The sequence below is a fragment of the Pocillopora damicornis genome, chromosome 8 (genome assembly GCF_964200805.1).
Source record: "Pocillopora damicornis chromosome 8, jaPocDami1.2, whole genome shotgun sequence".
Lineage (NCBI taxonomy): Eukaryota > Metazoa > Cnidaria > Anthozoa > Scleractinia > Pocilloporidae > Pocillopora > Pocillopora damicornis.
The window spans coordinates 17,550,819-17,567,588 of NC_142677.1; the positions used below are offsets into that span (position 1 = coordinate 17,550,819).

General features: G+C 40.8%; 2 protein-coding genes across 2 annotated transcripts in view; both read right to left on the reverse strand.

Annotated features, from left to right (window-relative positions):
- Positions 1 to 239: 239 nt before the first annotated feature.
- On the reverse strand, positions 240 to 11,030 carry LOC149041662 (uncharacterized). The gene is given in 9 exon segments (XM_089180907.1): positions 240 to 474; positions 780 to 1,136; positions 1,516 to 5,890; positions 6,005 to 7,493; positions 8,760 to 8,852; positions 9,058 to 9,125; positions 9,307 to 9,384; positions 9,904 to 10,065; positions 11,021 to 11,030. Coding segments are annotated over 9 exon segments (6,693 nt in total). The 3' UTR covers positions 240 to 413.
- Positions 11,031 to 15,766: 4,736 nt separating this feature from the next.
- Positions 15,767 to 16,770, reverse strand: part of LOC113666146 (uncharacterized) — a 39,903-nt gene continuing 38,899 nt past the window's right edge. The window contains exon 45 of the mRNA XM_089180908.1: positions 15,767 to 16,477. The gene's annotated coding sequence lies outside the window, so the exon portion shown is untranslated. The remainder of the gene's footprint in view (positions 16,478 to 16,770) is intronic.

Below are 16,770 nucleotides of genomic sequence, written 5' to 3' on the forward strand. Positions count from 1 at the left end.
AAAAATTCAAAGGTAAGATATGCCAAACACCAAAGGTTAAACTTTGTCTTAGGTGATGCTTGGAGCCATGAAATTGAAATACACAACTCACATGGCCATAAAGTTTCGTATTTAACTTATGATTTAGAAAACATCGCTGTATAATCCTTACGAAGACCATGTGAGATTAATTAAAAGGTTTTCTCGGCATAACTTGTCTTAAACATGGCCGCAACACCACTCAATCTCCGCAAAAAATCTCCTTTTAAAACTAAACCATTTGACTTGGCAGTTTATTATTAAATGATATGGTAACAAATCGCTTATTTGATTATAGCATCAATGCGGGTTATTTAATGGTTCAACCAGTTCAATTCAACGCCGCGTAACATTAAATTTGTCACCCCGCATGCCTCTGGTTGTTTTGATTGTCATTAGTCAGTACCAAACGCCTGGGGTCTCCTCTTGTCTTCAAGCAAATCCATCAGTGATGACCTACAAGAAAAGTATAAGAGCCGCAAAATTGAATGTTTTTCTTGAATTCCTCGAAAAATTAAATTTAAGTGCCATGCTTTATTACAAAAGAAAAACTGCGAGTCTCGGCATTAACAACAGGCAGTGCAATAAGTCAACGAGAAACGTATTTTTCTGTTTTGTGTTATCCTTGCGCACCCTCTACCTCGGCTGCAGGAACGCAATGAAGATAAAAGACATGAAATTGAGTTTGACCTCAAGGAACAAAAAGGTGATAATTAACATCTCGCTTTTCGTTGATTGAGCAAAATTAAAGGCATACTTACGATGGATACCTTTTAATTTCCGTTAATTCCAGTTTCACGTCGTCCCCAATGAGTACAAATGGCGCCCAGTAATACCCTTTGCTGAACGTTTCAGACTCTCTCATGCACTTCATGGCTTGATTGACAGCTTCACTAGTACCCTTGCCTTCTTCCAGCGCTCCGTAGAAATGTTTCATGAACTCCTGAGTACCATCGTCATCAATAGCCCACAGGGATACCAGAACCGATCGAGCACCGGCACCAAAGAACGCTCGCGCAATGCCAACCACACCTTCGGCCATAACCTCACCGCAAGCGCTGTGACAGCAACTTAGCACAACCAGTTTCGCTCGCATATGAATGTTGTGCCGCGTAGCACTGGGAACACAAATGGTGAAACAGAGAAATAATTAATTCTCTGTTTCACCATTTGTGTTCCCAGTGCTACGCGGCACAACATTCATATGTACCCTTACTTTCTCTTCGCCGCGATTCACCATCCTAAATCGTCCCCGACTTTCTCTGTGCGACCTCGTAGCTCAGTCGGCAGAGTAACGGTAGATCTAATCCGGAGGTCGTGGGTTCGATTCCCACCGAGGTCAAAAGATTTTTTCTTTGCCTCGTGTGGTTCCCTGTTTCCCTTTATTAGGGCTAACGCCCTGTGGGTTATTCATGGGTTTAAATAGCACTTTAATTTACACTTCATAGTTAATTCTCTGTTTCACCATTCAGTTTCGCTCGCAGCCCGGCTCGTAACACGTCTCTCATTGTCAGTAGATAGTCTTCCTCTTCAGCTTGACAGGTTGTCCTACTTGTGTTTGGTGCCAAGAGAATCTCTCCTGTTTCTTTTTTACCATGCGCTGCAATGTGAACCAACGCAACTGAGGAAATTCGTCTAAATACCTCTTCCTTTGTCGCCTCCCCTCCAACGAGAGGAGCAATACCGAGGATTCCTCCAATCATCTTCACCTCTTTCCTTGCACCCGGCAGCTGATTCAACAAATCACCCTGATAAAGGACTTGCTTGTAACATGGATCACCCACGAGCAGTGCACCGGTTTTATTGTGCAATTCTGTCGGGCAGTCTGAGATTGATTTTAAAATGGTTAGGGATAGAATTACTCGAATCCTGAAAGATTCGCACAGATACCTTGAATTCGAATCCACCAATGCTGCATAGGGCACCAAGCAAAGTGGACCTTCAGGAACAAATACAAGCTCATCTCCATCAATCAGATCTGCGATAGGAGCAACTATGATATCATAAAGCTTTCGCAGGGCATTAGTCGTCGCGTTTCGCGGAGAACCATCGCTCGTTCCTTTTTCATCTCGGCCCACTTGAGTTGAACTTTTTTGCCATTCAACAGCAGCCCTTGCACTAACTTGCAAGGAAGCAGCCTTATTCAAAGAGGTAATGTAAACTTCTAATTCACGTTGGTAAAGAAAGTTGTTCACATGCTTTATTCTCGATTGAACGACTTCCCCGTTCCGAATAGTCCACAAAGCAATGTAAGGTCCAGTAATTGCTAGGAAAACTACATCCGATGAAACGTTTCTTAATGAAAGACAATCAGAGCAATTCCTAGAGTTCGACCACGTGAGGGTTTGTCGAAAGCTATACTTTAAATCCACGATATCTCTTAGAGCTTGTGCACGTCCCTCCTCGGCAGCGAGAAGAGCTTTAACGTGTTCACCCTTCAGTAAAAGTACGCGCCAAACACCATTGTATGCTGTTTTGCGAACATTTCGATACGAAATCCTCCAGTTATCGTGCAACAGAAAACTAGCCCGAACGTTATTAAAAATCTCTCTACTAGAAATATAATAGTCGAGGGCGGTTTGGAGACATTCCTGCCTTTCAAAATTTGTAGCAAGACGACAAAGGGCCTGGGCAATCCCATTCTTGTCTCCCACTTCTTTAACAATTTCTAGATGTTGTTTATGGCAGTCGATGGCTGTTTTGAACTGTCCTAGAGAATGATAAGCAGTGCCAAGGTTGCCATAACTCCTTCCTTCTCCAGCCTTGTCTCCCACCTCTTTGGCAATTTCTAGATGTTGTTTATGGTAGTCGATGGCTGTTTTGAACTGTCCTAGACAATGATAATCACTGCCAAGGTTGCCATAACTCGCTCCTTCTCCAGCCTTGTCTCCCACTTCTTTAACAATTTCTAGATGTTGTTTATGGTAGTCGATGGCTGTTTTGAACTGTCCTAGAGAATAATAACCACTGCTAAGGTTGCCATAACTCGCTCCTTCTCCAGCCTTGTCTCCCACTTCTTTAACAATTTCTAGATGTTGTTTATGGTAGTCGATGGCTGTTTTGAACTGTCCTAGAGAATGATAAGCAGTGCCAAGGTTGCCATAACTCCTTCCTTCTCCAGCCTTGTCTCCCACCTCTTTGGCAATTTCTAGATGTTGTTTATGGTAGTCGATGGCTGTTTTAAACTGTAATAGAGAATGAGAAGCAGTGCCAAGGTTGCCATAACTCCTTCCTTATCCAGACTTGTCTCCCACTTCATTGGCAATTTCTAGATGTTGTTTATGGTAGTCGATGGCTGTTTTGAACTGTCCTAGACAATTATAAGCATTGCCAAGGTTGCAATAACTCTTTCCTTCTCCAGCCTTGTCTCCCACTTCTTTGGCAATTTCTAGATCTTGTTTAAGGTAGTCGATGGCTGTTTTGAACTGTCCTAGACCACCATAAGCATTGCCAAGGTTGCCATAACTCGCTCCTTCTCCAGCCTTGTCTCCCACTTGTTTGGCAATTTCTAGACAACGTTTATGGTAGTCGACGGCTGTTTTGAACTGTCCTAGACAATTATAAGCATTGCCAAGGTTGCCATAACTCCCTCCTTCTCCAGCCTTGTCTCCCACTTCTTTGGCAATTTCTAGATCTTGTTTATGGTAGTCGATGGCTGTTTTGAACTGTCCTAGAGAATGATAAGCATTGCCAAGGTTGCCATAACTCCTTCCTTCTCCAGCCTTGTCTCCCACCTCTTTGGCAATTTCTAGATCTTGTTTATGGTAGTCGATGGCTGTTTTGAACTGTCCTAGACAACGATAAGCATTGCCAAGGTTGCAATAACTCTTTCCTTCTCCAGCCTTGTCTCCCACTTCTTTGGCAATTTCTAGACGACGTTTAGAGTAGTCGACGGCTGTTTTGAACTGTCCTAGACAATGATAAGCATTGCCAAGGTTGCCATAACTCTTTCCTTCTCCAGCCATGTCTCCCACTTCTTTGGCAATTTCTAGACATCGTTTATGGTAGTCGACGGCTGTTTTGAACTGTCCTAGACAATTATAAGCATTGCCAAGGCTGCCATAACTCTTTCCTTCTCCAGCCTTGTCTCCCACTTCTTTGGCAATTTCTAGACAACGTTTATGGTAGTCGATGGCTGTTTTGAACTGTCCTAGACAATGATAAGCATTGCCAAGGTTGCCATAACTCTTTCCTTCTCCAGCCATGTCTCCCACTTCTTTGGCAATTTCTAGACAACGTTTATGGTAGTCGATGGCTATTTTGAACTGTCCTAGACAATTATAAGCATTGCCAAGGTTGCCATAACTCCCTCCTTCTCCAGCCTTGTCTCCCACTTCTTTGGCAATTTCTAGACGACGTTTAGAGTAGTCGACGGCTGTTTTGAACTGTCCTAGACAATGATAAGCATTGCCAAGGTTGCCATAACTCTTTCCTTCTCCAGCCTTGTCTCCCACCTCTTTGGCAATTTCTAGACAACGTTTATGGTATTCGATGGCTGTTTTGAACTGTCCTAGACAATTATAAGCATTGCCAAGGTTGCCATAACTCCCTCCTTCTCCAGCCTTGTCTCCCACTTCTTTGGCAATTTCTAGACGACGTTTATGGTAGTCGATGGCTGTTTTGAACTGTCCTAGACAACCATAAGCACAGCCAAGGTTGCCATAACTCTTTCCTTCTCCAGCCTTGTCTCCCACTTCTTTGGCAATTTCTAGACAACGTTTATGGTAGTCGATGGCTGTTTTGAACTGTCCTAGACAATGATAAGCAATGCCAAGGCTGCCATAACTCCTTCCTTCTTCAGCCTTGTCTCCCACTTCTTTGGCAATTTCTAGACGACGTTTAGAGTAGTCGACGGCTGTTTTGAACTGTCCTAGACAATGATAAGCAATGCCAAGGCTGCCATAACTCCTTCCTTCTTCAGCCTTGTCTCCCACTTCTTTGGCAATTTCTAGACGACGTTTAGAGTAGTCGACGGCTGTTTTGAACTGTCCTAGACAATGATAAGCATTGCCAAGGTTGCCATAACTCTTTCCTTCTCCAGCCATGTCTCCCACTTCTTTGGCAATTTCTAGACATCGTTTATGGTAGTCGACGGCTGTTTTGAACTGTCCTAGACAATTATAAGCATTGCCAAGGCTGCCATAACTCTTTCCTTCTCCAGCCTTGTCTCCCACTTCTTTTGCAATTTCTAGACGACGTTTAGAGTAGTCGACGGCTGTTTTGAACTGTCCTAGACAATGATAAGCATTGCCAAGGTTGCCATAACTCTTTCCTTCTCCAGCCATGTCTCCCACTTCTTTGGCAATTTCTAGACAACGTTTATGGTAGTCGATGGCTATTTTGAACTGTCCTAGACAATTATAAGCATTGCCAAGGTTGCCATAACTCCCTCCTTCTCCAGCCTTGTCTCCCACTTCTTTTGCAATTTCTAGACGACGTTTAGAGTAGTCGACGGCTGTTTTGAACTGTCCTAGACAATGATAAGCATTGCCAAGGTTGCCATAACTCTTTCCTTCTCCAGCCTTGTCTCCCACCTCTTTGGCAATTTCTAGACAACGTTTATGGTATTCGATGGCTGTTTTGAACTGTCCTAGACAATTATAAGCATTGCCAAGGTTGCCATAACTCCCTCCTTCTCCAGCCTTGTCTCCCACTCCTTTGGCAATTTCTAGACGACGTTTATGGTAGTCGATGGCTGTTTTGAACTGTCCTAGACAACCATAAGCACAGCCAAGGTTGCCATAACTCTTTCCTTCTCCAGCCTTGTCTCCCACTTCTTTGGCAATTTCTAGACAACGTTTATGGTAGTCGATGGCTGTTTTGAACTGTCCTAGACAATGATAAGCAATGCCAAGGCTGCCATAACTCCTTCCTTCTTCAGCCTTGTCTCCCACTTCTTTGGCAATTTCTAGACGACGTTTAGAGTAGTCGACGGCTGTTTTGAACTGTCCTAGACAATTATAAGCATTGCCAGGGCTGCCATAACTCTTTCCTTCTCCAGCCTTGTCTCCCACTTCTTTGGCAATTTCTAGACAACGTTTATGGTATTCGATGGCTGTTTTGAACTGTCCTAGAGAATGATAAGCAGTGCCAAGGTTGCCATAACTCCTTCCTTCTCCAGCCTTGTCTCCCACCTCTTTGGCAATTTCTAGATCTTGTTTATGGTAGTCGATGGCTGTTTTGAACTGTCCTAGACAACGATAAGCATTGCCAAGGTTGCAATAACTCTTTCCTTCTCCAGCCTTGTCTCCCACTTCTTTGGCAATTTCTAGACGACGTTTACAGTAGTCGACGGCTGTTTTGAACTGTCCTAGACAATTATAAGCATTGCCAAGGCTGCCATAACTCTTTCCTTCTCCAGCCTTGTCTCCCACTTCTTTGGCAATTTCTAGACAACGTTTATGGTAGTCGATGGCTGTTTTGAACTGTCCTAGACAATGATAAGCAATGCCAAGGCTGCCATAACTCCTTCCTTCTTCAGCCTTGTCTCCCACTTCTTTGGCAATTTCTAGACAACGTTTATGGTAGTCGATGGCTGTTTTGAACTGTCCCAGAGAATGATAAGCAGTGCCAAGGTTGCCATAACTCCTTCCTTCTCCAGCCTTGTCTCCCACCTCTTTGGCAATTTCTAGATCTTGTTTATGGTAGTCGATGGCTGTTTTGAACTGTCCTAGACAACGATAAGCATTGCCAAGGTTGCAATAACTCTTTCCTTCTCCAGCCTTGTCTCCCACTTCTTTGGCAATTTCTAGACGACGTTTAGAGTAGTCGACGGCTGTTTTGAACTGTCCTAGACAATGATAAGCATTGCCAAGGTTGCCATAACTCTTTCCTTCTCCAGCCATGTCTCCCACTTCTTTGGCAATTTCTAGACATCGTTTATGGTAGTCGACGGCTGTTTTGAACTGTCCTAGACAATTATAAGCATTGCCAAGGCTGCCATAACTCTTTCCTTCTCCAGCCTTGTCTCCCACTTCTTTGGCAATTTCTAGACAACGTTTATGGTAGTCGATGGCTGTTTTGAACTGTCCTAGACAATGATAAGCAATGCCAAGGCTGCCATAACTCCTTCCTTCTTCAGCCTTGTCTCCCACTTCTTTGGCAATTTCTAGATGACATTTATGGTAGTCGATGCCTGTTTTGAACTGTCCCAGACAATTATAAGCATTGCCAAGGTTGCCATAACTCCCTCCTTCTCCAGCCTTGTCTCTCACTTCTTTGGCAATTTCTAGACGACGTTTATGGTAGTCGATGGCTGTTTTGAACTGTCCTAGACAATGATAAGCATTGCCAAGGTTGCCATAACTCTTTCCTTCTCCAGCCTTGTCTCCCACTTCTTTGGCAATTTCTAGACGACGTTTATGGTAGTCGATGGCTGTTTTGAACCGTCCTAGACCAAGAATAGTAATGCCAAGGTTGCCATAACTCCTTCCTTCTCCAGCCTTGTCTCCCAGATCTTTGGCAATTTCTACTTCCTGGTTTGATGTAATAAAATAAGTTTTTTGTTCATCGTGGTGTAAGATGAAAGTAATTTCTTTGTTTCACGATAGAGTCGCTTTGGATGTTGATTGCGACGATTCCACTGCAATGCTGCTAGTCTTCATTGCTCTGACGCTCTGAACGTCTGCGTTTTAACTCTGTACGGTGGCCAACTTTCCCTATAAGCCATTTGTAGCACGTTAGTTGGCTGCTATTGGTGCATTTCGATCCTTATTAGTATTCTGGTTGTTAAATGGTGTTCCCTCATAGGTCTTCTTTGATCGGCTGTTGTGTTGTTTGATCGTGAGTATCCAAGCTTCGTGAATTTCGATTCCACTATCTCCACTGATGTTGTTGAGATGAAGTCTTCTATGGATAGCCTCTTTAACCCTACGTGTGTACCAGTGAAGGGATTCACCCACCAACCTCAGTCAGTGAAGCGTGGTATTGTTAAGTGTCTATTAGACGATCAAACAGCACAGCAGCTGATTAATGAGGACCTATGAGGGAACATCATCTAACAACCGGAATAATAATGCGGATCGAAATGCACCAATAGCAACGAAGTAACGCGCTACAAATAGCGACACGTAAACAAGCGAACTCACTGCCTGATGAAGACTAGCAGTATTGCAGTCGAAATGTCGCGATCATTATCCAAAATGACTCTATTATGAGACAAACGAATAAAGTTCATCTCCTTTCCTGGTTTGAGTTTCCCTTAAGGTTTGGAAATGCGTCGCTAAGTTTTATTACGCACTTATTTAGACCCTAAGCTTGAGGTTCGAACGAGGTCTTTAAGAAAGGCCAGAGATAAGTATTTTCCCTATTAGACCTCTGTAATTGTGCCATGAGAACCACTCGCAAAGAATTCCTCTGAATTCCTTCCTGGATCTGGATTTTCAACGAGGTTCTTAAGTTTGTGAAAGTGACTAGACTCCAAAGAAAATACAGAAACAGAGAGGTAGGCTTTTGTTCTAGCCATAAGAATTTGTCGATTTATAATCTTTAGAAAGTACGTATATTTTAGAAGACTTCGGGATTTGGCTAACCCCGTTTTGATGTTTTTATTTGAGTGAGTACTGGAAAAATATTGGCCCCTGCGGTCGTAACGATTAAGCAATATAATTTCGTGATTTTCGTTACTGGCCCCTCGATCAAGACCTGTGAACTCGAGATGCACGTTTTAACCTCTTTAGAGTTTCTGGTTGCCTAATCAGTTTTATTTAAAGAAAAATTCAGGTAATGGTTGTCAGATTTACCTTCACTTGCTGTGGCTTTATCTCTCCGGATGTGATTGTCTCACTACCACACTTGTTTAATAGATGACGCAACCTTTCGCTATTATCGTCCATCTTCAATGCGTGAAGTCAAATGACACCGCTGAGAGGAAAGGTGGAATGCTATGGAACGAGCTCTGAAGGAAAACGAGTGGATTAGGGAAAATTTGAAAATCATTGGACGTCTTAAGTTTGCACCAGATTTCTTAAGTTAAGCTTAAAGTGTAAATTACTTGAGTTTTTTTACGTCTTATATGCAAATGTATTTTTCAAAGGATACGGCCAATCCTTTATGACACCAGATCTTTGCTTCATCATACAACTTAAGTTGCATACAAGCTTCAGCTCCTATAAAAATAACGATTAGTGAGAAACATCTAAGTGATATCTAATATCAAAATATTAGTATTTTCAATTCAAAAATGAAGATTTATAGTGCGTGACCGCGTAGATTTGAGCTAGAAACATCTACTTCAACGTAGTAGCCAGGGAGCTATCACTACTGAATGGCGACTAAAATTAAACTCACCTTTCTCCAAGGCTTTGGTGAAAGTTGGCTCCAATTGTACAGCAACTGTGGCATCATCTAGGCTGTTTTCAAAGTTTTCTGAAAGAGAGAGTTAGAGCTAACCGGTCATTTGCATTCGATAGAATTGCAAAAAGAGTAACAGATTCGCTTTCAACAGGCCTCTTTACAACTAATTCCGGGTGTTCTTTCACCTTAAAAAGACTTGGGCCCCCTCAAATAACCTTCGATAACGCGGTTGCGGGAGGAGGGAGGGTTTGGTGAGAAGAATACACATGGGAAGTGCAGGTGATAACGGGATTGGTTTATTAATTTTCCCTTTTTTACCATTAGGACCTAACACTTGAACCTGAACGCACGAAGTTAAATTAAAGAGGGTCGTGGGTGATATAAAGCTCTTCTCGGGGATTTCGGTTCAATAAAGGTCACAAGATTTGGAGTCTTTATCTTAAGTAGCCGTTATATTACTGGAAGTCCTTTAAGTCATTCGGAGTGATAGATAAAGGATCAGAAAAATTAGCGTAAAATGGGACCACATGACTCTTTTTGAAGATGAACTTTTAAGTAAACTATAAATAATTGAACATTGAAATTCCATACTTAAACGGAAATGAGCTGCTGCCCTGTTATTGTAGAGTCTGGCTGTCAGCCGATAATCTTTGCAATTTAGTTGAAGTCCTTCAGTGTACAGTTGTAGCGCTCTATGAAAATCTCCTTGTCTGTATTCTTTGTTACCTTGCTGAAAACAATCCTTTGCTCTCACTAAAAATACAGGAAACACCGGAATATTACTCGTTATGACCAATTACTTACAATACCCCGCATACCCAGCATAGCAATGATCATGTCCAAAAATATATAAGCCCACTTACTCAGTATTCACGTCTTATATCCTTTAGGAAGAATATGGATTTTTATGATTTCGAGAACATTTTAAGCAAGATCTTTTTTATGGATGGGCAGTTGTTCTTGATTGGAAGCGGATCAAGAAAAGCAAATAGAAGAGACAACAACAATGAATCAATTACAACAAGAAACCCGAATATATTAGAATAAGGGGGGTAAGTTTCTATAGTAACTGCGGTGCTACGTCGGTGGGAGAGTGTAGCAGGTAATTTAGTGTTAAAAACTGAGTTGAAAAAGTAAATTGGCCACCGTAAAGAGTTAAAAGGCTGATGTTTCGAGCGTTAGTCAGAACGACTGGAGGAATTGTGGGTTGTGTGTGGGTTTATTTGCAGAAAATGGAGCTACGCTATTGGTGGGAATATGGTGACGAGAAAACAAGAATAAATTAATTAAGTGAAAAGCGCTCATTTATACCGTGGGGATTAAGGGTGCCGATTTGGAAGAAAATTTTTGTTCTAATGTTTTGCAGCATTCCGAACTGCCGAGATGTAGGGAAAGGCCACAAACTGCCATTGTTGTTTAGAATGATTTGGGAGATTTAAGTGTCTAGCGACTGGTTTGGATGCGTCCTTGTCATTTCTTTCTACGTCGCGAACGTATTCTCGGAATCGGTCACCTAGTCGTCTTCCTCTTTCACCAATATATAACTTATTGCAAAAAGTGAAAGTTATGCAATAAATGACATTGACGGAGGTACACGTAAAGTGATCAGTTATCTTAATGGATCTCTTGGGTCCCGATATTTTCTCTATGATCTTCCGGAAAGTATTATTCACTCTCGTCGACAATTAATTAATGTACGAAGATTTACCTCTGTTCATTAGGTAAACGGCGGGGAAGTAATTTTAAGTAAATTCAATTTTTTTTATTTTAAAGTTGAGAGAGTTTGCTCGTTTGTTTACTGCAATGGCGTGTGTAACTCTGATCTTTGCTCCATAAAAACAGAATTCGAATGATACACTCCAACGAGACACAAGGGGATTTAATGCAGCCTTTTCCCATTGAATTCCTTCGGTTTCTGTTGAAACGTAATCGCCTTTCGTGAGAGCTTAATCGTGAAGCTCCCACAACAAAATTGAAAATTTAAAGCACGCAAAGAACCCGTGAAAATATGAAATGACTTATCCTTACATTGGAAACGAAAATCCCCAAGAAACAAATATGAAATTCCGAATAAGTTCTCCAAACGCTGACTGGAATCCAGTCTTCACGGCTCACTGAACGCAAATAGAAACCACGTGACAAGCACTTCTCTCTCGTGGACAAATAAATAAAGAAATAAAGAAATAAATTTCGCGGGCCTTGACTAAGTGTGGGAAATCCCACACAAAAATTGATCAACCTTCATGGAGGACTACTCGACGTAACTACAAACATATATCTCAAATCGTGTGCACATCATCCAGATTCCGAGTGCTGCACCTTCTTTCATGGGAATTTGAGCGATCTGAAGTCCTCTGAAGATACACTGTTATACTTGTATGTCATTTGAAACATGTTAAGTCGGCTGATCTATATGAAACCTATCCTCACACCGGTCATTTGTCATAACCATGTACGTTATCACGATGGCGTGACACTGTATTTCTCCGTGAAGTTTCTATCGGTCGCTCCAAAAAAGACGAGAAATTGATATTTTTCGTATATGTCAGCAGATTTCCGCGCACTCCGAAGTAAAAACAGCCGAAAAAAAAAGAGGAGAAGACCCCGATTGAACGCTCGTAAACACTGAGAATGAGAGTATCAATCGTAACCTGTCAGCGGCAGTACTACATGTAAAACCCAGTTGTAACAATAGCAATTTGAACGACATAGGCATCTCCCTACAAAGAGCAGATTCGGGCAGTTATCATTTCCTTGTGACAGGAACTAAGATAATTCGAATCATCAGAAAACTGTCAGAAAACTGTTAGAAAATTTGCATAAGATATGATGAGGAGAGACTTATCACCGTCGCAGTGCAATCGAGTCAATCAATGTTTCCTTCTATGTCATGTTAGGGAAAATATCATAGCAAAGTTCGAAATAAAAGATTGAATGAAATCATGTTATAATTCCACCTTTCAAACAACTTATTATCCACACGCAAATCGCAACTCGTAACTCGTAACTTGAACGAAACTCCCCATGGTTAATATGTAATCTGGATTGCTTCAGGACCTTCAGGAAAAAGAACAGCGATTTCATCACCATTATTTTCCATACTTTTCTCCCGGCTATCTTTTACAAGCCTACAGAAAGATGAATATAGCGCAATCTCCCAGTGATTTACACGAGAGGAAGACAAAGGTCTCTCTAATTTTCCCCTGAGGTGGCCGGTGTCCCAGCGGATTTGGATACCCCCGGTCCAAATCCGTTAGCGAATTTGGACCCCCATCCACGGATTTGGCCCCCCCAACAAAACTGAGTGAAAAAATCATCCTTAACGTTGTAGTAAAAAATGGATGATAATTTACGTTCCAGTGCTTACTAAAGTATGCTTTTAATTCAAAACATGCGTATCATTTATCCATATGAACTGGCATCCCGTCGGATGTTTCTTTTGAACAAGGGAAAATGGGCAAGAATTAAGTTTAATGTCTGGAGAGAGGTCGTTTTTTAACCTTTTCCGCGCTGGTCGAACACCGCTAGATTCAATAGGAGATAAACTTGTGACACTAATTTATTTTGTCATTGTTCAATGCCCGAGTGTTTGGACGACATGGTACAGTGCGAGTTGTGCGAGGAAAGGTAACACATGAGCTGCGAGGGATTTAACACTACCCCGGAGGGCGAGTGGCTCTGCATTGTCTGCAGATTGCCCGACTCTAGACGTCTTTGTAATTGTTAAGGTGTTATTTCGGATCCCTCAACAGTTAATAATCGTTAAAATTAGAAAATAAGATTGAGTTCGATGTAATAGTCTCCACTTTTGTTAAGACGTTGACATTAATGTTGATTTGCACCTGAAAATAAGCTGAGAGTTCCAATAGTTCAGAATAGAAACATTTTTACTTATCATAGACTTTACGAACGACTTGTAATACGAGTAGTTTCTTCGTTCTTGTTCAAAAACTGTTTAATGTTATTATTTTAGAAATCAGACTGAGTTATTTTTGTGACTGGACGCAATAGTCTCCACTATTGTTATGACGTTTCGTACCAATGTTGATTCGCATCAGAAGAAGCAAATATTTATTGTAACAATTTCAATAGTTCGAATGCAGTAGTTTGTTGACATCTAATTCTTGTGTATACTGTACGACTCGCTATAATGAATGCGGTAGAATTGGAACGAAATGGCTGGTTTTTTTTTTACCTTTATTGAAGAAATGTTGTGTTGTGATTGAAAAGAATATCGACAAAAAAGCTTGCAAATAGAATTAGTTACCAAATATGATACAAAGGATGCTTAAAAGGAAAGTTTGGTAGGGGGGCCCAACTCTGCGAAGAGGGGGTCCATATCCGCTAGCTCAAAATCTCCACTTTGTGATGATTTTTGCGCGAATCGTACAAATTGCTATTATTGGCGACTGGGTTTTACATGTATTACTGCCGCTGACAAGTTGCAATTTCTGCTTTCAGATTCTCAGTGTTTACGAGTGTTCAATCGAGGGTTTTTTCTTTCTTTTTTGGTTGTTTTTACTTAGAATGCGCGGAAATCTGCTGATATATACGAAAAATATCAATTTCTCGTCTTTTTTGGAGCGACCGATAGAAACTTCACAGAGAAATACAGTGTCACGCCATCGTAATAACGTACATGGTTATGACAAATGACCGGTGTGAGGATAGTTTCGTGTAGATCAGCCGACTTAACATGTTTCAAATGACATACAAGTATAACAGTGTATCTTCAGAGGACTTCAGATCGCTCAAATTCCCATGAAAGAAGGTGCAGCACTCGGAATCTGGATGATATGCACACGATTTGAGATATATGTTTGTGGTTACGTCGAGAAGTCCTCCATGAAAGTTGATCAATTTTTTTTTAAAAGATGACAACCAGAGGCGAGATTTCTCTTCGGGATATTGCTCATAAGATGACATTCTTTCAAAGCTTTACATGTGTCATTTTCTGAAGCATTTGTTGTCGAGGCCCGCAGAGATTTTAACATTTTTAAAAACTAGAATATTATAACCAGCTATGTGGGTAGTTTCAGTTCCAGAATCGGTGTACTTTTGGAGAAATTCAGATAAACGTTTTCCCTGTTTTACCCGACAAAAAAGATGACCGGAACTGTACCGAAATGAATAATCTGTTAGTGTGTTCAACTTCACTCCCAAGGAAAATTGACTGTATTAATGTGAAGATGAATGATGTTACTATGTATGGTAGAAGTGCCAATTTGTAATGTTGTATTTAGCTTGAGATAGAGAAATAAACATTTCACTCTTTTTTTGCGACGTTTTCGTATGAAAATGAGGCCCCAGGCCTCGAACAAGCAGCCGTTGTTACTATGGCAACAAGAGTGCTGCACCCTTTAAATAGAGCATTTTTGTGCATCCCCCCTGAGCGCCTAACTGCATGCAAAATTTGAAGGGGGGTTGAAATTTTCATTTCCCAAGATGTTTGATTCTTACAGAGACTTGTTCTTAAAGATAGATCTATGTAGTAGTCTCTTTAGTTGCTTTGTAGTGGCCTTAAAGGCTTGCAATTTTCTGTGCGCGTAGGATTGGGGTGGAGTAATGGTGAGGTGATTCCCCTGTTTTTTTCCTCCGATGAGTATGGCTGTAGTGAATCACTAGACTTCTTGCTATTTAAAAATCACCTCACATACTCAGGTCAGTTACTCCACGAGTTCACTCTGAAACCAATTCTTCAACCCGCCCTCTTGCTATACACCTCCTACGGCGCTGACAACGAGGATTTTGGTGATCATTCCCCTAATTCTCATGACCTTAATACTTAGCTCCGCTTGATACTGTAGGGAGACATTACATGATAGTAGCTCCGAGGGGTAAAAGAGTTGAAATGTTTCCCTAAGTCTAGGTGAGCAAGTCAATAGTATTGTCAGTAAACAATTTTCAGTTTTGGATCGAAAAGCAGTTGCTGTTCAGGAAATGAGCCCGCGCCCCTACCCTGAAATTTCGATAACCGTCGGAAATATAGCCCCGCACATTTGGTGTGAAACATGTGAACCAGTGGTGAGCAATAATACTTCGCTGCATTTTAAAAGCACAGTCTTGATCTCTAGTGGAATGTATCCTCTTTAAGAGGGTGGTAGGAAAAACATGGATACTTCGTTTTAGACTTAATGACCTTTGAAGCTGACCGTCCTTTCACTTGAACCAGCTCCCCTTGTCCAAGTGAATTAGACACGAGGTGTGGGTCTTATCCTTGTAATTCAACAGCGTGTTTAATTAATTGGGCAAAAGGAAAAGTTTAGACAGAGTGAAGGGGTGTAACAGAATATGAATTTCATGGTGTTCTAGTTTTTGTTATTTCGGAGGTTCTTTTTACACTAAATTTGCAATATCAAGCAGAAGAGTGATAATCTAAAAACATCACCTGCTTTTTCACTAAATTTTCCGAGCGAAAACTGCGTGAAATATACAAAGACAGTAAGAACTGAAATGAAGATCTGAAATGGATTTTAATTGGATTATGTATCAAGTAATTACCAATGGACTCTGTTTTTTTCCACAGTTCATGATTTATGCCTGCTCTAGTTTTTATGGATAGTACATTACTTCCAAACTGGCAAAGGCTTTAAGATTAACAAATTAAGTTATCAATCCAATGGGTCAAACTGTATCAAATGCATGTCCAAATGCATGTAAAAAAAGCAGTCGTATGAACAACCTACAACAAGTTAGAAATTCAAAGGTAAGATATGCCAAAACACCAAAGGTTAAACTTTCGTATTAAACTTATGATTTAGAAAACATCGCTGTATAATCCTTACGAAGACCATGTGAAATTAATAAAAAGGTTTTCTCAGCATAACTTGTCTTAAACATGGCCGCAACACTACTCAATCTCCGCAAAAAATCTCTGTTTAAAAGTAAACCATCTGACTTTTATCAGTTTAAATCCACAAAGCTGAATTTAAAAGAAGTAAAAAAGAGTTTCAAATTGTACTTAAAAGTTATTAAATGATATGGTAACAAATCACTTATTTGATTATAGCCTCAATGCTAGTTATTTCATGATTCCACTAGGTTCAATTCAACGCCGCGTGACATTAAATTTGTATCGCGTGCCTCTGTTGGTTTTGATTGCCATTAGTCAGTACCAAACTCCTGGGTTCTACTCTTGTCTGCATACAGATCCATCAGTGATGACCTACAAGAAAAGTATAAGAGCGGCAAAATTGAATGTTTTTCTTGAATTCCTCGAAAAATAAATTTAACTGCCCTGCTTTATTACAAAAGAAAAACTGCGAGTCTCGGTATTAACAACAGGCAGTGCAATAACTAAACAAGAAACTTATTTCTCTGTTTTGTGTTATCCTTATGTACCCTCTACCTCGGCTGCAGGAACGTAATGAAGATAAAAGACATGAAGACATAAAGGGTTATTGGAAACACAACTAAATATTCATGAAAAAGTTCCAAAAGGAACGAAGAGGTGATAAT